The 24,639-nt window shown below is 53.6% G+C and overlaps 1 protein-coding gene across 1 annotated transcript; it reads right to left on the bottom strand.

Annotated features, from left to right (window-relative positions):
* Positions 1–1,228: 1,228 nt before the first annotated feature.
* On the bottom strand, positions 1,229–21,010 carry LOC144611716 (BCL11 transcription factor A-like). Its single transcript, XM_078430948.1, is given in 4 exon segments — positions 1,229–4,237; positions 6,694–7,394; positions 20,655–20,880; positions 20,882–21,010. Coding segments are annotated over 4 exon segments (1,980 nt in total). The 3' UTR covers positions 1,229–3,313.
* Positions 21,011–24,639: the final 3,629 nt, after the last annotated feature.

Genomic DNA, 24,639 nt, shown 5'->3' with positions numbered 1-24,639 from the left:
GAAGAGGGGAGGAGAGGTGGGGGAGGCAGGGAAGGGGGAGAGGAGAAGGGGGGAGAGGAGAAGGGGTGAGAGGAGATGGGGAGAGGAGAAGGGGGGAGAGGAGAAGGGGTGAGAGGAGATGGGGAGAGGAGAAGGGGAGAGGAGAAGGGGGGAGAGGAGATGGGGGAGAGGAGAAGGGGGGAGAGGAGTAGGGGGGAGAGGAGATGGGGGAGAGGAGAAGGGGGGAGAGGAGTAGGGGGGAGAGGAGATGGGGGAGAGGAGAAGGGGGAGAGGGGAGGAGAGGTGGGGGAGGCAGGGAAGGGGGAGAGGAGAAGGGGGGGAGGAGAAGGGGGGAGAGGAGAAGGGGGAGAGGAGAAGGGGAGAGGAGAAGGGGGGAGAGGAGATGGGGGAGAGGAGAAGGGGAGAGGAGAAGGGGGGAGAGGAGATGGGGGAGAGGAGAAGGGGGGAGAGGAGTAGGGGGGAGAGGAGATGGGGGAGAGGAGAAGGGGGGAGAGGAGTAGGGGGGAGAGGAGATGGGGAGAGTGGAGAAGGGGGGAGAGGGGAGGAGAGGTGGGGGAGGCAGGGAAGGGGGAGAGGAGAAGGGGGGAGAGGAGAAGGGGGGAGAGGAGAAGGGGAGAGAAGGGGGGAGAGGAGAAGGGGGGAGAGGAGATGGGGAGGGGAAGGAAGGGTGGGGAAGGGGGGAATGGAAAGATGTGGTGAGGAGGAAATGGAGACGGGGTGAGGCGGGGAGGGGTTGGAAGGGGCAGTGGATCCGACCCCCGATCTCAGATCTTCCCACACGCACCCATCTCGAGCCGGGGATCGGCGGCCTGAGTCCCCAAAACGTGGCCGGCCGCCTTCTGTGACAACTGTCCCGTATTAGCCGGGACGTCCCGTATTTTGGGCTAAGTTCGCTTGTCCCGTCCGGGACCGCCCATTTATAGTAGGGTTGCCAACTTCCTCACTCCCAAGTACGGGACAAAGGGTGATGTCACCGCCCCGCGCCCCCACGTGACCTCACCCAGCCAGCGGCCACGTGCTCCCGCTCCACCAATGGCGGCCGCCATTGGTGGAGCGGGAGCGCGTGGGCCATGGCTGGGTGAGGCCACGTGGGGCGCAGGGCGGTGACGTCTCCCGTATTTGGGAGTGAGGAAGTCGTCAAACCCCAGTGACCTTCCTGTAAATCCAGTAGCGTTAATGCACCCCCACCCCCTCCCCCCGACACCTCTCTACTCTCCCCACCCCATGACGAACCCCCTAATAATAAACATGACCTCGAGAAACCCTGATCCAAACACAAACATCCCTGTATCAAGTTACAGTTAAACAGATAAAATTCTACCTGGCAAAAAAGAAAAAATATTGTACAGTTTTACTGCTATTTTGGATCCCCCTGAACATGCCAGTTTTTTAATTAATGAAATTCACAATATCCAGACATTAATACCACATTCAAAACACACTCTCGGCCTCCCAACCCCAAAAGCCTTTTGCTTTAAAGTTACACTCTATGTTTGACACAGTCTTAGACCCAGCTGGGTTATCAGAGACACTGGAGGCTGAAAAATAAGTCCAAAGGTTGTGCAAATCCACACCCTTGCACTCAAGAGGGAAAAGAATGGCTTCATGCCCTGTACAAAATACACAAATATTTTAATTTAAAAATAAACGCAAGCTGGAGGAAATGGGACCCGGTCCCTTAAAGTTCGCACTCGGGCTTGGAGGACCGTGAGTACCACGACTAGGCCTCTGGCCCGGACAGAAGCCTGGACTGCCCGCTCTCCCACCTCACCCAGGCCTCCACCAGGGAGCCGGTCGGGCCTCAGGGCCCAGAAACGCTGTTCCTCCAGTCCCCACACCAGAGGCCCCAGGCTTAGTGTCTTCCCTCAGGCCCAGAGGCTGGGTCTCGCCCCACAGCCTCCACACTTGCTTATTTTCTCCACCCTCCCCCCAAAACCAGAAGCCTACCTGTTTTCTGCCTCCTCCAATCTGTGGAGTTAGCAACAGGCAAGGTCTGGGGCCTGTGGGGAGAGACTAGGCCTGGAGCCTGTGAGGAGAGACTAGGACTGGGGCCCGTGGAGGGACATTAGGCCTGAGACCTGTGGAGAGAGATTAGGCCTGCGACCTGTGAGGCGAGACTAGGCCTGAGGCCTGTGAAGAGAGACTAGGCCTGAGGCCTGTGGAGAGACTAGGCCTGGGGCCTGTGGAGAGAGACTAGGCCTGAGGCCTGTGGAGAGAGATTAGGCCTGGGGCCTGAGGGGAAACATGAGGCCTGGGGCCTTGCGTCCTGGTTTTGGGCCTTGCGTGTGCGGGGTTGTGGGGGAGCAGGGCATTGCAGCATTGCCACCCAGAGTTGCTGAGCCTCCGCACGTTTGACTAACGGGGGGAACAGGCCCTTCCTCAGTCGGGTACTTAAGACTCGAGTCACGTTCCCTCCTCCATGGGCCCTCGGGGCCCATTAGCGCCTCAACGTCCCACGGCATTCGAGGCTTCCTGAGTTGAGGGATGGCGCTGGAAAAACGCAGGTCCTCTACCTGAAAATTTCCATTCGCAAGTCCTGCGAAAGGCCTAACAATCTCGTTCCTGAATCTTGACCCACGGTTTCCGAGGCTGTTAGAAAGTCCCGACATCCTCGGCGGAGGTGCTTCCTGAGTTTAAGAACCTGGCGCTCCGATCCAGCCATTGTGCTCCAGAGACGAGGAGAGGTTGAGGACGACTGAGGTCGACTCTGGCAGATCAGTGCAACTGGGCAACGTTTCGCAAGGACCACCTGGGTGGGTTTAACAGCAGCACGGCCTCCATCTTCCCACAGCTCGCCCTCTCCTGGTACAGCCCCCCACTCCCACCTCCCGCGCCTGGCATCAAGCAAACCTCGGGGTATATACCGGACTTGGTCGGAGTCACTGGGTTTGGGGAGTGTCCCGGGGAGAGAGAGGGGGAGGGATAGGGAGGGAGGGGGATAGGGAGGGAGGGGGGGGAGAGAGAAAGAGGGGAAGGTGAGAGAGAAAGAGGGGGAAGGTGAGAGAGAAAGAGGGAGAGAGGGAGGGGGAGAGAGAGGGAGAGTGAGAGAGGGAGGGAGAGCGAGAGAGAGAGGGAGGGGGAGAGAGAGGGGGGGAGAGCTAGTGAGGGATCTTCCCTGGAGTTTAGGATGGAGATGGGAAGAGAGGGGGAGAGGAGAGAGAGAGGGAGATTGGGAGATGGGGGGGGGTGGAGAGGGTTCTGGATGGGGAGAGTGATGGGGAGGTGAGGGGGTTGGGGGCCCCTAGCTGGTGAGGGGGTGCCTGGAGTGTAGAGGGGAGGGGGTAGCGGAGGGGGAGAGGGGAGTTGTTGCCCCCTAGCTAGTGAGGGGCGTCCCCTGTGGGGCTGGTGCCTGACTGTGCCGTTTCTTGATGTGTTTCTCCAGGGTGCTGTAGATGCTGAAGGGGATGTCGCAGGTGTGGCAGCGGTAGACGTCACGGCCTGGCTGGACGTGCGTCTTCATGTGTCGGGTCAGTTTGCTGCTCTGGGTGCAGGCGTAGGAGCAGAGTTGGCAGCGGTACGGCCTCTCGCCGGTGTGGCTGCGTCGGTGAACCGTCAGGTTGCTGGCGTTGCGGAAAACCTTGCCGCAGAACTCGCAGGAGTTGCGGCGTCGGCCTAGGCCCGGCCCGGAGCCTGGGCCTTGCCTGGGGCCCCCCGCCCAGCGGCCCTCCTCCCCGGCCGGGCGCTTGGGCGTGCTGTGGCCGCTGGCGGTGCCGCTGTCGGCCGAGACGTCGCGCGGAGGGGTGGACGAGCAGGAGCCGCCGTTCTCGGAGGCCGGGGAGGCCCGGGGGGCCGGGGAGGAGGAGGAGGGAGGGCCCAGGGGGAGGCCCCGGGAGGCCGCGCAGTCCGCCAGCCAGCGGGAGTAGAAGTTGGTGCCCGCCTCGTCCGGCGGTGGCCCTGGCTCGGCCTTGATGGGCCCTCGCGCTGGCGGCGGGCCTAGAAGCCTCTTGGCATGCCGTCCGAAGCCGTTTGCCAGGCCTGGGGCGCGTGGTGTGGAGCCAGGCCCCTCAGCCTCACCGTTGGCCAAGCCGGGTGCCCGGGGTGATGGGCAAGGCCCCTCGGCCTCTCCGTTTGCCAAGCCAAGGGCCCGGGGAGAGGAGCCAGGCCTCTCGGCCTCCTCGTTGTCGTGGAGACGGTCGGAGTCAGACAGGGGCTCATTCCCCTCACAGTCAGACGTCTCGGTTGCCTCTCCCGGCTGTGGTTCCTCCCCGGTATCTGGCTCCACCTTCAGACCTTTCACCTGCGGAGAGACGGAGGTGACAAACATTAGCGGGGTGGGGGGGGCAGAGAGGCCATTCGGGCCGACAGGGCCTGCTTGCTGGTGCTGAGCCCATTGGACAAACATTGTGGGCCGAAGGGCCTGCGCTGGCTTGGCTGTCCCACGTTCTATCCCCATTAATAGAACATCGAACTGTACAGATAGACACAAAATGCTGGAGTAACTCAGCGGGTCAGGCAGCATCTCTGGAGAAGAAGAGTCTCAACCCAAAACGTCACCCATTCCTTCTCTCCAGAGATGCTGCCTGTCCCGCTGAGTTACTCCAGCTTTAAGTTAAACTAATCTCCTCTGCCCATATACAGCATTTAAAAGACATTTCGCTTTTAGTTTAGTTTAGAGATACAGCGCGGAAACAGGCCCTTCGGCCCACCGAGTCCACACCGACCAGCGATCCCCGCACACTAACACTATCCTACACCCACTAGGGACAATATACACCAATACCAAGCCAATTCACCTACAAACCTGCACGTCTTAGGAGTGTGGGAGGAAACCGAAGATCTCAGGGAAAACCCACGCAGGTCACGGGGAGAACGTACAGACAGTGCCCGTAGTCAGGATCGAACCTGGGTCTCTGGCGCTGTGAGGCAACGACTCTACCCACTACACCAACGGGCTGGCCATTCTATAGACATTAGCTCATCGGACATAGAACTGTACAGCACAGGAACAGGCCCTTCGGCCCACAATGTATGTTCCAAACTTGATGCTAAATTAAACTAATCTCCTCTGTATATGGAGGTATTGGAACAACATTTAAAAGACAATAGGACAGGTAAATGGTTAGAAAAGGTTTAGGGGGATATGGGCCAAACGCAGGCAAATGGGACTAGCTTAGATGGAACATCTTGGTTAGCATGGGCAAGTTGGGCCGGATGTTTAAGAGGCTTTTAGGTAGGCACATGGATATGCAGGGAATAGAAGGATATTGTTCATGTACTGGGAGAGGAGATTAAATTGTAAATTGTATAAGAAGGTAACTGCAGATGCTGGTACAAATCGAAGGTATTTATTCACAAAATGCTGGAGTAACTCAGCAGGTCAGGCAGCAGCTCGGGAGAGAAGGAATGGGTGACGTTTCGGGTCGAGACCCTTCTTCAGTCTGAAGAAGGGTCTCGACCCGAAACGTCACCCATTCCTTCTCTCCCGAGATGCTGCCTGACCTGCTGAGTTACTCCAGCATTTTGTGAATAAAGTGTAAATTGTCCCTAGTGTGTGTGTAGGATAGTGTTAGTTCGCGGGGATCGCTGGTCGGCGCGGACTCGATGGGCTGAAGGGCCTGTTACCACGATGTATCTCTAAACTACTATCCACCTCATCGGGAACCCTTGGACTATCTTTGATCGGATGTTAAGGTAGAGATAGATAGATTCTTGATCAGTGCGGGTGTCAGGGGTTATGGGGAGAAGGCAGGAGAATGGGGTTGGGAGGGAGAGATAGATCAGCCATGATTGAATGGCGGAGTAGACTTGATGGGCCGAATGGCCTAATTCTACTCCTATCACTTATGACCGTATGAATTTATCTTGCTCTAATCATTATTCCCTTTATCGTAGTATCTCTCCACTGTGAACGGCTCGATTGTAATGGCAGGAAGGAACTGCAGATGCTGGTTTAAACTGAAGATAGACACAAAGTGCTGGAGTAACTCAGCGGGACAGGCAGCATCTCTGGAGAAAAAGGAACGGGTGACGTTTTGGGTCGAGACTCTTCTTCAGGCTCGATTGTAATTGTGTATGGTCTTTCAGCTGACTGGACGGCACGCAACAAAAAGCTTTTCGCTGCACTTCTGCACATGTGACAATCCCGCTGAGTTACTCCAGCTTTTTGTGTCCATTGGGCGGTCACGGTGGCTCAGCGGTAGAGTTGCCGCCTTACAGCGAATGCAGCGCCGGAGACCCGGGTTCCATCCCGACTACGGGCGCCGTCTGTACGGAATTTGCACGTTCTCCCCGTGACCTGCGTGGGTTTTCTCCGAGATCTTCGGTTTCCTCCCACGCTCCAAAGACGTGCAGGTTTGTAGGTTAATTGACTTGGTAAATGTACAAATTGTCCCTGGTGTGTGTAGGATAATGTCAATGTGCGGGGATAGCAGGGCGGCGCGGACCGGGTGGGCCGAAGGGCCTGTTTCCGCGCTGTAGCTCTAAACAATAGACAATAGGTGCAGGAGTAGGCCATTCAGCCCTTCGAGCCAGCACCGCCATTCAATGCGATCATGGCTGATCGCTCTCAATCAGTACCCCGTTCCTGCCTTCTCCCTTCTCCCCATACCCCCTCACTCCGCTATCCTTAAGAGCTCTATCCAGCTCTCTCTTGAAAGCATCCAACGAACTGGCCTCCACTGCCTTCTGAGGCAGAGAATTCCACATTAAACTAAACTAAACTAACAATTGACAATAAAGTGGGATATATTTTACCTTCAAGTCCATCTCATCCTGGGTGGTGGTGGCTGAGCTGCTGCTAGGGTCTGTCTGCCCTCCCGCGTATCTCCTGCGATGGGGTGCTGGCCCTTTAGGGATTGCCCTGGCTGCGGAGGTGAGAGGCCAGCCATTGAAGAGGCCGGCGTGGGTCTTCATGTGTCGTTTCAGCTTGCTGGACTGGCTACAGGCGTGCTCACACAAGGGGCAGCGATAAGGTTTCTCGCCCGTGTGGCTCCTACGATGGACCACCAGGTTGCTGGGGAACTTGAAGGTCTTTCCGCAAAACTCGCAGTCCTTGCTCCGACCGTGGGGTGACCGCTGGCGGCCACCCCCTCGCCCGGGCCCCCCGGCCAGGGTCCGCAACCTGCGCGAGAAGTCGGGCGGCCCCCTGGCGGAGGGGGCCGTGTCCTCCGATCCGCTGTCGCTCTGATCGGGGGGGGCGAAGAGGAGGGCCCCCGGATCTCGGGGGACCGGGAAGAGAGCCCCCCCGTCACGAGGGGGGGAGGAGGAGGAAGAGGGGGGGCAATGGTGGTGGTGGTGGTGATCTTCAGCGCCGAGGATCGGGGGGGATTCACACGGGTCGATCTCCAGGAAGATGTCTAGACCGTGGTGGTACTGGGCATGTTGTAGCAAGAGCCAGGCGCTGAGGAATGGCTCCTTGCACGAGGTGCAGATGTAACAGCTCGGCTCCATCTCATCTGTGGCAGCAAAGAAGAGGGCAGGGGTTAGAACAGCAGCCAACATCATCAATGGACCAGTCTGAGGAAGGGTCTCGACCCATAACCTCACCCATTCCTTCTCTCCAGAGATGCTGCCTGTCCCGCTGAGTTACTCCAGCGTTTCGTGACTATCTTCGGTTTAAACTAGCATCTGCAGTTCCTACCTACACAGTGGTATCACGTTTGGCACAGATCTGTGGGCCAAAGGGCCTGTACAGCTCAAGGTGTAGGAAAAAATACTGCAGATACTGGTTAAAATCAAAGGTCGACGCACAGTGCTGGAGTAACTCAGTGGGTCAGGCAGCATCTGTGGAGAGCATGGATAGGTGACGTTTCACAGAGTGCTGGAGTAACTCAGTGGGTCAGGCAGCATCTCTGGAGAACATGGATAGGTGACGTTTCACAGAGTGCTGGAGTAACTCAGTGGGTCAGGCAGCATCTGTGGAGAGAAGGAATGGGTGACCAGTCTGAAGAAGGGTCTCCACCCAAAACGTCGCCCATTCCTTCATTTTGTGTCTACCTTCTGAATAGAAACTACACTAACTTAAAACCAAAGATACTAGAGGAGCAAGATAGACCACTCGACCCTAAAAACCGTAGTACGTCGTGGCGGCCATTTTAGTAGGCAGAAACTTGCAGAAACATTTAAAAAGAAAAATAACAAAAATCTGTGAATTGATAGATGAGATATATTCTGCATTTTAATGGTATCATCACACATACTGTTCCCCTAAAACACTGATTACACTGCGAGAAGCATAGCGAGCGGCGGGTTTTGCTTACTAAAATGGCTCCTTTGCGTACTACATTTCAGTGCAAACAATTTCAAAAAGGAGTGGTCCATCTTGTTCCTCTAGTATCTTTGCTTCAAACCATGCCCCCCCCCCCCCATCTGTTGAGTGTTTGGAAGGAACTGCAGATGCTGGTTTAAACTGAAGATAGACACAAAAAGCTGGAGTAACTCAGCGGGTCAGGCAGCATCTCTGGAGAGATGCGCGGTACGGCACGGTAGCGCAGCGGTAGAGTTGCTGCTTTACAGCGAATGCAGTGCCGGAGACTCAGGTTCGATCCTGACTACGGGTGCTGCACTGTAAGGAGTTTGTACGTTCTCCCCGTGACCTGCGTGGGTTTCCTCCGAGATCTTCGGTTTCCTCCCACACTCCAAAGACGTACAGGTATGTAGGTTAATTGACTGGGTAAATGTAAAAATTGTCCCTAGTGGGTGTAGGATAGTGTTAATGTGCGGGGATCGCTGGGCGGCGCGGAATTGGTGGGCCGAAAAGGCCTGTTTCCGATATGATATGAAGGAATGGGTGACGTTTCGCTTGGGCAGCTTACAGCCCAGTGATATGATATTGATTTCTCCAACATCCCTCCCTCTCTCTCCATCCCTCCCTCTCTCTCCATCCCTCCCTCTCTCTCCATCCCTCCCCCACCCAAGTCGTACCTGCTTCAAAGTTGTTTTGTTGAGTCTCATTGTCTGTAACCCGTTTTCACCTAGGCCACGACTAGCAATGGTCTGTTTCCTTTACCATTGTCACTTTTTTGCATATCTTTCATTCATTTATTCTATCTCTCTCTATATCACCGTCTATATCTCTTGTTTCCCTTTCCCCTGACTCTCAGTCTGAAGAAGTGGTCTCCTAATTTGAGGAAGGACATCCTTGCTATTGAGGGAGTGCAGCGTAGGTTCACTAGGTTAATGGCAGGACTGACATATGATGAAAGAATGGGTCGACTGGGCTTGTATTCACTGGAACTTAGAAGGATGAGAGGGTATCTTATAGAAACATATAAATTCTTAAGGGATTGGACAGGCCAGATGCAGGAAAAATGTTCCCCATAACCAGAGATAACAGTTTAAGAGTAAGGGTCAGGCCATTTAGGACTGAGAGGGCGGCACGGTAGCGCAGGGCGGCACGGTAGCGCAGCGGTAGAGTTGCTGCTTTACAGCGAATGCAGCGCCGGAGACTCAGGTTCGATCCTGACTACGGGTGCTGCACTGTAAGGAGTTTGTACGTTCTCCCCGTGACCTGCGTGGGTTTTCTCCGAGATCTTCGGTTTCCTCCCACACTCCAAAGACGTACAGGTATGTAGGTTAATTGGCTGGGCAAATGTAAAATGTAAAAATTGTCCCTAGTGGGTGTAGGATAGTGTTAATGTACGGGGATCGCTGGGCGGCACGGACTTGGTGGGCCGAAAAGGCCTGTTTCCGGCTGTATATAAATGATATGATGTGATATGAAGAAAAACTTTCATTGAGTTGTGAATGTGTGGAATTCTCTGGAACCAGAGTTGTGAATCTGTGGAACCAGAGTTGTGAATCTGTGGAATTCTCTGCCACAGAAGGCAGTGGAGGCCAATTCACTGGATGTTTTCAAGAGAGGGTTAGATTTGGCTCCTAGGGCTCATGGAATCAAGGGTTATGGGGAGAAAGCAGGAACGGGGTACTGATTTTGGATGATCAGCCATGATCATATTGAATGGCGGTGCTGGCTTGAAGGGCCGAATGGCCGAGTCCTGCACCCATTTTCTATGTCCTGAAACGTGACCTATTCCTTCTCTCCAGAGATGCTGCCCGACCCGCTGAGTTACTCCAGCACTCTGTGAAACGTCACCTATCCATGTTCTCCACAGATGCTGCCCGACCCGCTGAGTTACTCCAGCACTCTGTGTCTATCTCCACCCTGCTTTTGTCTTTGGCCGATGGAGGATATTGTCAAACGTAGTTGCTGAGTGGGCAATGTTTGCTCTTTATCTGGTGATAATATTTGATACAACTATTAATATTTTACACCTGCGATTTGGCTTCCTGTCTTGAAAAACACTTCCCCCTTGTTGCATTTTTTTAAAAGTCGTATTTTTCCGGCTGTAAAACAAACATGCGTCTCTGCTGCATCGCTGGGCTGCGTTCTGGCCTTGGGTGTCAGGGGTGAGTGGGTTATGAGGTTGGGCCCCTAAAACACTAGATTGGAGCACCGAACTCCGGCCCCAGAGTCCGAGAGGTTAACGATGCAGGCGGGCCTAGGGTTGCCAACTATCCCACTCACAAATACGGGACAAAGGGTGACGTCACCGCCCCGCGCCCCACGTGACCTCACCCAGCCAGCGGCCACGCGCTCCCGGTCCACCAATGGCGGCCGCCCGGGCCGGGAGGCGGGTTGCTATGCAACCTCCGTCAGGCGGCGCCCGGGCCTCCGGGCCTACACTGTCCAGGCCTACAGTGACCGGGCCTACAGCGTCCGGGCCTACAGCTTCCGGGCCTACAGCGTCCGGGCCTACAGCGTCCGGGCCTACAGCGTCCGGGCCTACAGCGTCCGGGCCTACAGCGTCTGGGCCTACAGCGTCCGGGCCTACAGCGGCCCCTGGGCCTACAGCCTCCCACAGGGCCCAATACGGGACAAGGGCGGTCCCATACGGGACAATCCAATGTAGCCCAATATACAGGATGTCCTAGGCGGGCAGTGAAACAAGGGCGTTCTCCCACACCGCTCCCACCACTCTCCTCAGGTCCCTGCCATTCACACGTCCTCCCAAAATGTGGCTTCTCAAAATGCATTACTGTTTGAGTCCTGATTTATTATTGGTACAGTGAAAAGCATTGTTTTGCATTCTATCCAAACCGATCAGATAAACTATACATACAATAGATACAATCAAGTCAAACTCAAATACATGGAAACATAGGCAATAGGTGCAGGAGGAGGCCATTCAGCCCTTCGAGCCAGCACCGCCTTTCAATATGATCATGGCTGATCATCCAGAATCAGTACCCCGTTCCTGCTTTCTCCCCATGTCCCTTGATTCCTTTAGCGATACAATATGTACAACAGGGAGAGCAAAGGGGAAGGTGTAGAATATTAGTTCTCAGCATTGTAGCGCATCAGTTCCACAAAGTCCAATGTCCGCAATGGGGTAGAGGTGAATTGGACAGTACCCGAGCTTATGGATATCCTGATGTTCCACACACTTGAAAAGACACAGAGTGCTGGAAGAACTCAGCGGGTCAGGCAGCATCTCTGGAGAACATGGATAGGTGACGTTTCACAGAGTGCTGGAGTAACTCAGCGGGTCAGGCAGCATCTGTGGAGGACGTGGACAGGTGACGTTTCAGGTTGGGGCCCTTCTTCAGACTGATTGTAGTGTGGGCGGGGAGCAAGCTGGAAAATCTGTGTGCCTTGGTGCACTGAGTAGGTTCAAGGGAGATGAGGAACTGCAGAGGCAGTTTTGCAAAAGAAAAACACAAAGTGCTGGAGTAACCCAGCGGGTCACAGGGAAGCTGCCTGACCCGCTGAATTACTCCAGCAGCTTGTTGTGGGTTGGGAGTTGAGGGGAATGTGTGGAGAGGTTGCTCCGTGAGCCAGCATGGACTAGAAGGGCTGAAGGACTCTCCTCCAATGTCACAAAGGAACATGGTAAACAGTGTGGACTTGCTAAACCTGCCTGCTCCTGGCACCGTCCCAACTACACTGGGACTTTCCCCACCTTCAACGGCCACATATTTATGTACAATGACTTGGGCGAGTTTAGTTTAGCTGAGTTCAGAGAAACAGTGCAGAAACTGGTCCTTCAGCCCACTGAGTCCTCTCCGACCAGCGATCCCTGCACACTATCCTACACACTATCCTACACACTAGGGACAATCTACACATACACCACAAGCCAATTAACCTACATACCTGCACGTCTTTGGAGTGTGGGAGGAAATCGAAGATCTCAGAGAAAACCCACGCAGGTCACGGGGAGAACGTACAAACTCCGTACAGACAGCGCCCGTAGTCGGGATGGAACCCGGGTCTCTGGTGCTGCAAGCGCTGTAAGGCAGCAACTCTACCGTGGACTTCTACGGTGGCGCAGCGGTAGAGTTGCTGCCTCACAGCGCCAGAGACCCAAGTTCGATCCTGACTGCGGGTGCTGTCTGTACGGAGTTTGTACGTTCTCCCCGTGACCTGAGTGGGTTTTCCTCGGGTGCTCCGGTTTCCTCCCACACTCCAAAGACGTGCAGGTTTGCAGGCTGATTGACTTGATAAAATGTTCTTTTTAAAAAAAATGTCCCTAGTGTGTGTGTGTAGGATAGTGTTAGAAAATAACTGCAGATGCGGGTACAAATTGAAGGTATTTATTCACAAAATGCTGGAGTAACTCAGCGGGTCAGGCAGCATCTCAGGAGAGAAGGAATGGGTGACCTTTCGGGGATCGCTGGTCGGCGCGGACCCGGTGGGCCGAAGGGCCTGTTACCGCGCTGTATCTCTAAACTAAATTAAACAAAACTAAGATGGTTTGGGAGGCTGTAGAATGATGTGGTGGAACAAGAATCAGATACAAAGCTGGGCGGGGTAACAGAAAATTTACCCTCGGAAGCGTGTCCATAGACCATAGAACAGTACAGCACAGGAACAGGCCCTTCGGCCCACAATGCCCTTGCCGAACATGACACCAAGTCCTGCCAACATCCTCGTAGATCTTCACAGCATTCTTTCCAGCTTAATGACGTCCTTCCCAGAGCCCGGCGACCAAAACTGAACTAGGCAGCTTACACCCCAGCAGTATGAATATTGACTTCTCTAACTTCAAGTAACCCTTCCATAGAAACATAGAAAATAGGTGCAGGAGTAGGCCATTGTTTACATATTCTGTTGTGCTGGAGCAAGTAAGAATTTCATTGTTCTATCTGGGACATTTGACAATAAAATACTCTTGACTCTCGACTCTACTTCTCCGACTAGTTTCACTGTCCTCCTGATTAAATTTTACCGATTGTAAGCCTCGTTGTCATCTCCCTCTCAGCTAACAATGAATCATTCTACATTTTCCTTGATCATGGTCCCCTTTGGTCTGTTGTTTTCCACACCTTACGCTTCCACATCTCTATGCCTCAGTCTGAAGAAGGGTCTCGACCCCAAACGTCACCCATCCCTTCTCTCCAGAGACGCCGTCTGACCCGCTGAGTTACTCCAGCTTTTTGTATCTCTAAGTCTCCCCTCTCCCCTGACTCTCAATCTGAAGAAGGGTCTCGACCCGAAACGTCACCCATTCCTTCTCTCTGCCAGTCCCCAGCATTTTAGAAACATAGAAAATAGGTGCAGGAGGAGGCCATTTGGCCCTTCGAGCCAGCGCCGCCATTCATTGTGATCATGGCTGATCATCCACAATCAGTAACCCGTGCCTGCCTTCTCCCCATATCCCTTGATTCCGCTAGCCCCTAGAGCTCTATCTAACTCTCTCTAATTTTGTGTCTATGTTTGGTGTTTGGTTTCCTGCACAATACTCCAAATGCGGCCTCACCAACGCCTTGTACAACCAGTCTTCCTTCTGTTAATTTTTTTTTTGCTTATAGACGCACTCTGTGATCCTGAAACAAGTGAATCTTCCAATCTGTCAGCACTCTGGGTTTTAAGGGCAAAGACATTACTGTAGGAACCCTGAGGGTTTTCCAATGATAAATTCCAGAGGGATCTCATCAAATGAATATTCAACAAATAATTATCCAGCCTAATTAAAAAATGCAAATTTCTCGCTCTCTCTCTCTCTCTCCCCCTCCCTCCCTCTCCGCCACAAATCCATATCACACTCCCTGAATGTTAATTTGGAACGATGTACATGGGATTCCACAGGGAAATATCCCTGGAATCGGAGCAGGGAGGAATATTAATGAACAGACAGCGCTTTGGGGATTTTGAGACATATGTTAATATGCAAATTGACAAAGGATTGACTGAGAGCTTCGGTTTGCACAGTGGGGTAGTGCTAGGCCTGTGCGAGATTACGGCTAGGCCCGTAACCAAGGGCAACCAGCGTGGCCTGCAACTCAAGACCAGCAGCGGGATGCCAAGTTGAGTCTTTCTCAACCCCCCCCCCCCTACCCCCCCCCCCTCACCCCACCTGTGCCCCAAGGACTTGGGAGGGGGGGGGGTCTTGTCCCTCCACGCTGTGAGTTCTGTGGGTGGGGTAGTAGTGTTGTTGAGTGAATCGTGAGCCTTGACAATGGGTGCCATTGGAAGCGAGGGCTTGGTCTCTGTGTCTTGAACACGTCAAGACAGCAGATGCACAAAGTTCTGGAGTAACCCTGGTGGTGTTTTGGGGCTGAGGCTGATGGGGGGAGAGAGAAAACTGGAATGGAGGAAAGGGAGCAGGACAAAGACTAAACAAGAAGCAGATAACACCAAGTTCGACCAGGGTTCGATCCCGACTACGGGCGCCGTCTGTACGGAGTTTGTACGTTCTCCCCCGTGACCTGTGTGGGTTTTCTCCGAGATCTTCGGTTTCCTCCCACACTCCAAAGACGTAGGTTAATTGGCTTTGTGTACGTGTAAATTGTCACGAGTGTGTGTAAATTGTCCCCAGTGTGTGTAAATTGTCCCCAGTGTGTGTACTCCCACACTCCAAAGACGTACAGGTTTGTAGGTTAATTGGCTTGGTGTATGTGTAAATTGTCCCTAGTGTGTGTAGGATAGTGTTAATGTGCGGGCATCGCTGGTCGGTGCAAACTCGGTGGGCCGAAGGGCCTGTTACCGTGCTGTATCTCTAAACTAAACTAAACCCTTGTATCACATGTTTTGTCTTTTCATCTCTGCCCTTGGTCCAACCATCTGCCTATCACCCCCCCCCCCCCTCTGTATCCACCTATCACTCTGTCTGAAAAAGGGTTCCGATCTAAAACATCGTCTATCCACGTTCTCCTGAGATGCCGCCTGGCCTGCTGAGCTACCCCAGCACTTTGTCCTGCCCCCTTTCCCCTATTCCAGTTTTCTCTCTCCCCCACACCTTAATCAGCCTCAACCCCAAAATATCACCAGGGTTACTCCAGCACTTTCAGCATCTGCTATCCTCACGTGTTCAAGACACAGAGAGCACGTGGACCGTATGCGGCTTATAGACAATAGACAATAAATGCAGGAGTAGGCCATTCGGCCCTTCGAACCAGCACCGCCATTCACTGAGATCATGGCTGATCATCCACAATCAGTACCCCGTTCCTGCCTTCTCCCCATACCCCCTGACTCCGCTATCTTTAAGAGCTCTATCTAACTCTCTCTTGAAAGCATCCAGAGAATTGGCCTCCACTGCCTTCTGAGGCAGAGAATTTCACAGATTCAGAACTCTCTGGGTGGAGTTTTTCCTCATCTCCGTTCTAAATGGCCTACCCCTTATTCTTAAACTGTGGCCCCTGGTTCTGGACTCCCCCAACATCGAGAACATGTTTCCTGCCTCTAGCGTGTCCAATTCCTTAATAATCTTATATGTTTCTCTAAGATCCCCTCTCATCCTTCTAAATTCCAATGTATACAAGCCCAGTTGCTCCATTCTTTCAACATATGACAGTCCTGCCATTCCGGGAATTAACCTAGTAAACCTACGCTGCACGCCCTCAATAGCAAGACTGTCCTTTCTCAAATTTAGAGATCAAAACTGCACACAGTACTCCAGGTGCGGTCTCACTTGGGCCCTGTACAACTGCAGAAGGACTTCTTTGCTCCTATACTTAACTCCTCTTGTTATGAAGGCCAACATGACATTGGCTTTCTGCACTGCCTGCTGTACCTGCGTGCTTACTTTCAGTGACTGATGAACAAGGACACCCAGATCTCGTTGTACTTCCCTTTTTCCTAACTTGACACCATTCAGATAATAATCTGCCTTCCTGTTCTTGCCACCAAAGTGGACAACCTCACATTTATCCACATTAAACTGCATCTGCCATGCATCCGCCCACTCACACAACCTGTCCAAGTCACCCTGCATCCTGCTCACAGTTCACACTGCCACCCAGCTTTGTGGAGCAGCGTTGGAGGACACCACAGCTATACTTGTCCAGGCCGACCCTGCAATGCCACCAGGACAACAAACCTTCATGGTCAAGTCAAGATCCCTACACTTACAACAGATGGGACTTGGAAATGGCGCCACAAACTGGTGACCCTGTACACTGAAGATGGACAGAAAATGCTGGAGTAACTCAGCGAGACAGGCAGCATCTCTGGAGGGAAGGAATGGGTGAGGGACCCTTCGTCAGACCGAGATTAAGAGGAGAGAGAGGAACTAGAGACACGAAAGACACTACGATGCTGAGAACTATATTCTGCACTCTGTATCTTCCCACTTGACCGTGTCTATGTGTAGTATTATCTGTGCAGGAAGGAACTGCAAGTGCTGGTTTAAACCAAAGAGAGACTCGAAAGTCTGGAGTAACTCAGCGGGTCAGACAGCATCTCTGGAGAGAAGGGACGGGGGTCAGAACAAAGGTCTCGACCCGAAATGCCACTCCAGAGATGCTGCCTGTCCCGCTGAGTTACTCCAGCATCTCGTGTTGTGACGTTTCAGGTCGAAACCCGCGGGTAGCATGTAAACGAAAGCTTTTCGCTTGTACCTCGGTACACGTGACAATAATAAAAGCGAACCTTACTGGGAGCAGGAGGGACAGTTAACATAGAAACATAGAAAATAGTTGCAGGAGTAGGCCATTCGGCCCTTCGAGCCTGTACGCACCGCCATTCAATATGATCATGGCTGATCATTCAGCTCAGTAGCCTGTACCTGCCTTCTCTCCATACCCCCTGATCCCTTTAGCCACAAGGGCCACATCTAACTCCCTCTTAAATATAGCCAATGAACTGGCCTCAACTACCTTCCGTGGCAGAGAATTCCACAGCCTCACCACTCTCTGTGTGAAGAAATGTTTTCTCATCTCAGTCCTAAAAGACTTCCCCCTTATCCTTAAACTGTGATCCCTGGTTCTGGACTTCCCCAACAATCGGGAACAATCTTCCCGCATCTAGCCTCTCCAACCCTTAAGAATTTTATATGTTTCTATAAGATCCCCCCTAAATTCTAAATTCCAGCGAGTACAAGCCCAGTCCTATCCAGTCCTTTCCTCATATGAAAGTCCCGCCATCCCAGGGATCAATCTGGTGAACCTTCTCTGTACTCCCTCTAAGGCAAGAACGTCTTTCCTGGGAAAAGCAAAGCAGGCGCGTACAGTCCTGTCCGCCACAGGCTTGGCACCCACTTCCTCACCGCCCGCCCACAACTGATGCTTCCCTAATAAACCTGTTCGGTTTTATCTCTCAGCCTGCCCTGGAACGATTCCAGGGCCCGTAAGGATAAAGCGTGTCGGCCAAGGACTGGTTTGGACAGGGTTCCCTTGGTGACAATACCCCACTGGATCGGCAGTGCCAGCCAGTGAGTCTTGCTGTGAGCGTTCAAGAGGGCAACTTCGGGCCTTGGCAACTGGGAGTTGGCCCTCGAAATCAAGCACCCCCTCCCTCCTCTCTCTCCTCCTCTCTCCCCCCCCTTTCTCTCCTCTTTCACCCCTCTCTTTCCTCTTTCTCCCCCTCCCCTTCTCCTCTCTCCCCCTCCCTCCTCTCTCCTCTCCCCTCCTTTCTCCCCCCCTTTCTCTCCTCTCTCCCCCTTCCCTCCTCTTTCCCCCTTCTCTCCTCCTCTCCCTCCTCTCTCTCTCTTCCCCCTTCTCTCCCTCTCCCTCCTCTCTCTCCTCTCTCTCTCTTCCCCCTTCTCTCCTCTCTCCCTCCCTCTCTCTCCCCCTCCTTTTCTTCCCCCCTTCTCTCCATTCTCTTTCCCTCTTTCTCCCCTTCCTTCTCTCCCCCCTTTCTCTCCTCTCTCCCTCTTTCTCCCTCCCTCCCCCTCCCCCCCTTCTCTCCTCTCTCCCCCCTCTCTCTCCCCCTCCCTCCTCTCTCTTTCTCCCTCCCCCTCCCTTTCCCCCCCTTTCTCTCCTCTCTCCCCCCTCCCTCTCTCTCTCTTCTCTCCTCTCTCCTCCCCTTTTCTTCCCCCCTTCTCTCCATTCTCTTTCCTCTTCTCCCCTTCCCTTCTCCCCCCCTCTTTCTCTCCTCCCCCTCCCTCTCTCCCCTTCTCTCCCTCTCTCACACAAAAGCCACCGAGAAAGAAAGATGGATGGATGGGGGGGGGGGGGGAGGAGCCAACCCAACATTCTTAAATGTCACAGAGACCAAGTTATCCCCTCTCCCTGTTCATTTTAACCCCCCCCCTCCCAAACAAGGGACCACTAGGCCCCAGGGCCAGTTACCATGGCGATCGCAGGCCTCCTCTTGGGGAGGCAACGATAGGCCCACCGAGGGTTAACGAGCCGGCAGCTCACGGCAAAAGCAGAGTTTCTTTCTGCAGATGTGCAATTTGAATATTCACTTCCTCCTTCGAGCCAAAGGGGTTTTTTCCCTCCCTCTCTCTCTCTCTCTCTCTCTCTCTCTCTCTCTCTCCCCCCCCCCCTCTCTCTCTCCCCCCCCTCTCTCTCTCCCCCCCCCTCTCTCTCTACCCCCCTCATTCTTCCCTCTACCCCCTCTCCCTCTCGTCCTCCTCTACCCCTCCTCTATCCCTCCTCTAACCCTCCTCTACCCCCTCCTCTCTCCCTCCTCTACCCCTCCTCTATCCCTCCTCTACCGCCTCTCTCTACCCCCCCTCTATCCCTCCTCTATCCCTCCTCTCTCCCCTCTCTCGCCTCTCCCCTCCCTCTCTCCCCCTTCCCTCTCCTCTCCCCTCCCTCTCTCTCTACCCCCCTCCCTCTACCCCTCTCCCTCTCCTCTACCCTCCTCTCTCCCTCCTCTCCCCCCCTCCCTCTCTCTCTCCCCCCCCCTCTCTCTCCCCCCCTCCCCTCTCTCCCCCCCCCCTCCCTCTCTCCCCCCTCCCTCTCTCTCCCCCCCTCCCTCTCTCTCCCCCTCTCCCTCTCCCTCCCCCTCTTTACCCCCCTCTCTCCCTCTTCTATCCCCACTCTCCCCCCTCTGTCCCTCCTCTACCCCCCTCTCTCTCTCTCCCCCTCTCTCCCCCCTCTCTCTCTCCCCCTCCCTCCCTCCCTTTTCCCCCTGCCCAGAACATTCACACGTTCTTTTTTGGAGATACAGAGTAATACCTTTTTAGAGAAACAGGCCCTTCGGCCCATCGAGTCCGTGCCGACCAGCGATCCCCGCACACCAACACTATCCTACACGCACTGGGGACAATTCACAATTTTATCGAAGCCAATTAACCTACAAACCTGCACGTCTTTGAAGTGTGGGAGGAAACCGGAGCACCCGGAGAAAACCTACAGTCACGGGGAGAACGTACAAACTCCGTACAGACAGCACCCGCAGTCGGGATGGAACCCGGGTCTCTGGCGCTGTGAGTGGTGTAAGGCAGGAACGGGGTACTGATTGAGAATGATCAGCCATGATCACATTGATTGGCGGTGCTGGCTCGAGGGGCCGAATGGCCTCCTCCTGCACCTATTGTCTATTGTAACTCTTACCGCTGCACCACCTTGTCGCGTCTGTGCTGTACTGTTCTATGTTCTCACCTGCTCTCAATACTTAACCCCCAATCAACAATGTTCACTCCAGTGCCATCCCTAGACTATCTGCTCATTAGTTAAGAGAGTTTAATCGTCATATGTATCGGGAAGTCAACCATTAAATTGTTACTTGCTGCAACTTTATATCAGCCCGACGCCAATAACATATAAACAGACAGTAATCAATGATACGATAGATTAATTGGCATTTCTAGGTAGTCAGACTAATAATCATGCAAACTCCACACAGACAGTGCCGGAGGTCGGATTGAACCAGGGGATGGCGTGCAGTGCCCTACCCTCCTCCCTTCCCACCAAACTATCTGTGGGAGGTGGGGAGGAGAGAAGGGAGGGGGGCAGCGATGGGAAAGGAGGTGAGGAGAGTTGAGGGAAGGGAGGAGAGGGGGGAAGAGGATGAGTGGGGAGCATTGGGGGGGGGGGGAGAGAGGGGGAAGGGGATGGGGGGAGGAGAGAGGGGGGGGAAACGTGAGGAGTGGGAGGGGGTGATGGACAGGGGAGGAGAGGGGGGTGACATTGGGTGAGGGGAGGGGAAGAGGGCGATGGGGAGAGGGTGGAGGGGCAATGAGGATGGGGAGGTGTGGGGGGTTTAGTTGGGAGGGGAGGGGAGGAGAGGTAGGGGAGGGGGCAATATAGCTGGGATGAAGGAGTGGGGAGATGGGAAATGATGAGGGGTGGGAGGAGTGGGGCAACAGGGTGGGGGAAATGGGGTCTATTGGTGGGGGTAGGGAAGGAGAGGGGGAGTAATGGGGAGGGGGAGGAGGACGGGGGTAATGGGGAGGGGGAGGAGTAATGGGGAGGGGGAGGGGGAGGAGAGGAAGGGGGTAATGGGGAGGGGGTGGGGAGGAGATGAAAGGGGTGAAGGTGGTACAGTGAGGATGGAGGTGGGGGGGGGGGGTGAGAACAGATGGCGATACTTGACCTACCTCCCACGGGGGTGCCATCGTCTGGCCCCTCCTCCGCCCGGTCCACGGGCAGCGCGGAGGGTGGGGGGGGAGTGCGGGGGGCCTGGGCGGGGAGGGGCCGGTGGGGCCGGCCGCAGTCGCCCCTCTTGTGCTCGATGAAGTGGAGGATGTGCCGCAGCGGGAGGGAGAGGCCGCACTGGCCGCAGGTCAGCAGGTCCGGGGTCGCAGGGTCACGGCCGGGCGGCAATGGTCACCTCCGAACCCTGACCTTCCTCTAGCTTCTCGTCCTCACCTGCAGCGGGGAGACAGAGCGTGAACGGTATTCCCAACATCCCCGACATTCCCAACATCCCCGACATTCCCAATATCCCCGACATTCCCAACCCACAATATCCCCGACATTCCCAATATTTCCAACGGCCCCAACCCCCCATATCCCTAACATTCCCATCCCCCAATATCCCTAGCATTCCCAATGTTCCCAACCTCCAATATCCCTAACATTCCCAACCTTCAATATCCCTAACATTCCCAACCTCCAATATCCCTAACATTCCCAACCTCCAATATCCCTAACATTCCCAACCCTCAATATACCCAACATTCCCAATGTTCCCAACCCCCAATATCCCCGACATTCCCAATGTTCCCAACCCCCAAAATCCCCGACATTCCCAACCCCCAATGTCTCTAACATTCCCAATGTTCCCAACCCCCAATATTCCCGACATTCCCAACCCCCATTATCTCTAACGTTCCCAACCCCCAATATCCCTGACATTCCCAACGTTCCCAACCCCCAATATCCCTGGCATTCCCAACCCCAATATCCCTAGCATTCCCAACATTCCCAACCCCTAATATCCCAAGCATTCCCAATGTTCCCAACCCCCAATATCCCCGACGTTCCCAAACCCCCAATATCCCTGGCATTCCTGATGTTCCAACCCCCAATATCCCTGACATTCCCAAACATTCCCAATATCCCTGACATCCCAAACATTCCCAATATCCCTGAAAAAGAACATCCTTTAATTCTGAGGCTGTTTCCTCCCGTCCTAGACATCCCCAACATTCCCAACCCCCAATATCCATGACGTTCCCAATATCCTCAACATCTCCACATCCCAACATTGCAGATGCTTCCAAGATGGCGTCCAACCCAGGCGACCATTTGCGTGTTTGCCCCGGCAGCAGATCTACAAACACCTATTACACTCGCTCCACCATCTCTAAATCTACACTGTGGACGGCTTGATTGCAATCATGTATTGTCTTTCTGCTGGCCGGTTATCACGCAACAAAAGCTTTTCATTTTCCTGGGTACATGTGACAATGAACTGAACTAAATTCCCAACACCCTGGTCAACTCAACATCCCAACATTTCCAAAATCCCCATTATCCCCAAACATTTCCAACATTCCAAGCATTGCCCAACTCCACAACTTTCCCAATATCACTATCCTGAAGAAGGGTCTCGACCCAAAACGTCACCCATTCCTTCTCTCCAGAGATGCTGTCCGTCCCACTGAGTTACTCCAGCATTTTTTTGTGTGTCTACCCTCAATATCCCTAACATCCTCATCAAAACAACATAGAACAGCAATGGACACAGAGGGCTGGAGTAACTCAGCAGGTCAGGCACCATCTCTGGAGACAAAGGTTTCGGGTCAGGACCCTTCTTCAAGCCCACTGCGATTCCGACTACTTTCAATAGACAATAGACAATAGGTGCAGGAGTAGGCCATTCGGCCCTTCGAGCCCCATTACCTGATTGATCTTCTCAACATTATCCCCAACGCCTCAACAATAGAAAACCACTGGACACAAAGTGCTGGCGTAACTCAGCGGCTCAGGCAGCATCTCTGGAGAACTTTAGACGCACAGGGCGGAAACAGGCCCTTTGGCCCATCGAGTCCGTGCTGACCAACGATCGCCCCGTACACCAGCACTACCCTACACACACTACGGACAACTAACAATTTTACAACAGCCAATTAACCTACAAACCCGCACGTCTTTGGAGAGTGGGAAGAAATCGGAGTTCCCGGAGAAAACCCACGTAGGTCACGGGGAGAACGTACAAACTCTGTACGGAGAGCAACCGAAGTCAGGATGGAAACCTGGTCTCTGGCGCTATGAGGCAGCAACTCTACCGTTGGGCATTGATTTAAAGTGTTTGTCAAAATGGCAGGGGGGGGGGGGGTGAGGAGGGAATCAGGTGAATTATTGTTGTTAAGGTGCTGCCTGTTATGGAACACGTTGGTTGAAAGAAAATGCAACAGGAACCTTCAAAGAGAAAGTGGATTCAAATCTGTAGGAAGTAACTGCAGACGCCTGTTTAAACTGAAGATAGACACACAATGCTGGAGTAACTCAGCGGGACAGGCAGCATCTCTGGAGAGAAGGAATGGGTGACGTTTCGGGTCGAGACCCACCTTCAGTCTGACATACAGCGCGGAAACAGGCCCTTTGGCCCACGAGTCCGTGCTGACCAGCGATACCCATCCACTGGCACCATCCTACACACCAGGGGCAATATACAATTTTACAAAAGTCAATTAACCTACAAACCCGCTCGTCTTGGGAGTGTAGGAGGAAACCGGAGCACCCGGAGAAAATCCACGCGTCTCTTGGGCCTGAGACTAGACTACAAAGTTTTGGGCCTAGGAATCAGGCTCCATGTCAGCAGCCTGGACCTAGATTTCTAGTTTCAGCAGAAAACAGACCCTAAATGGGCTAACAAGCCGGGAATTAGTTGTGGGAGTAGAAGAGGGATCCTTAGTAGTGCTGGCTTGGAGTGCAGAAGTGAAAGAATTCTTTTCGTACTTTACTTTAGACTTTAGAAATACATTGCCGAAGCATCACACTGAAGAAGGGTCTCAACCCGAAACGCCACCTACTCCTTCTCTGCAGAGATGCTGCCTGTCCCACTGAGTTACTCCAGCATTTTGTGTCTATCTCTACATGTAATACTCTGATTGATCAAGGCCAATGTAAAGGCCAGGTGCGATGGGCCAAATGGCCTCCACGCCTTCCTGGACTCCACGCTGTCTCGGCCTTAGCTCCGCACGGGGTCCCGGAGGTCCCAGCCCGAGCCAGGAGGCAGCGGTGCTAGTCTCCAGAGACCGTCAGGAACAGAGTCTGAGCTCCAACACAACATCGTGGCACCAGGTGAACTGCTCCGGGCTCTGTTTACCAAGAGAGGTCCCCGCGGACAGTAACCAAGCCATCTGCTCATCTTCATGTTTGGACAAGGTTTGCCACGAGGGCAGGTGTGTTTTTGTGTGGGGGGAGGGAGGAAAAGAGACTTTAGAGACACATAGAAACATGGAGAAAAAAAAATAGGTGCAGGAGTAGGCCATTCGGCCCTTCGAGCCAGCACCGCCATTCAATACGATCATGGCTGATCATCCAGAATCAGTAACCCGTTTCTGCATGATTCCGTTAGCCGTAAGAACTATATCTAACTCTCTCTTGAAAACATCCGGTGAACTGGCCTCCACTGCCTTCTGTGGCAGAAAATTGCACAGATTCACAACTCTCTGGGTGAAAACCTTTTTCCTCATCTCAGTCCTAAATGGCCTACCCCTTATTCTTAAACTGTGGCCTCTGGTTCTGGACTCCCCCAACATTGGGAACATGTTTCCTGCCTCTAACGTGTCCAACCCCTTAATAATCTTATACGTTTCGATAAGATCCCCTCTCATCCTTCTAAATTCCAGTGTATACAAGACTAGCCGCTCCAGTCTTTCAACATATGACAGTCCTGCCATTCCGGGAATTAACCTAGTAAACCTACGCTGCACGCCCTCAATAGCAAGAATATCCTTCCTCAAATTTGGAGACCAAAACTGCACACAGTACTCCAGGTGCGGTCTCACTAGGGCCCTGTACAACTGCAGAAGGACCTCTTTGCTGACAGTACCTATCTCAACGACCTCCTTGGGCAGCTCGTTCCATACACCCACCACCCTTTGCGTGGAAAAGTTGCCCCTCAGGTTC

Source organism: Rhinoraja longicauda, chromosome 41 (genome assembly GCF_053455715.1).
Source record: "Rhinoraja longicauda isolate Sanriku21f chromosome 41, sRhiLon1.1, whole genome shotgun sequence".
In the NCBI taxonomy this organism is placed as follows: Eukaryota; Metazoa; Chordata; class Chondrichthyes; order Rajiformes; family Arhynchobatidae; genus Rhinoraja; species Rhinoraja longicauda.
Note: the sequence above shows the minus strand (reverse complement) of the source record. Positions and strands in the feature narration are given on the sequence as shown.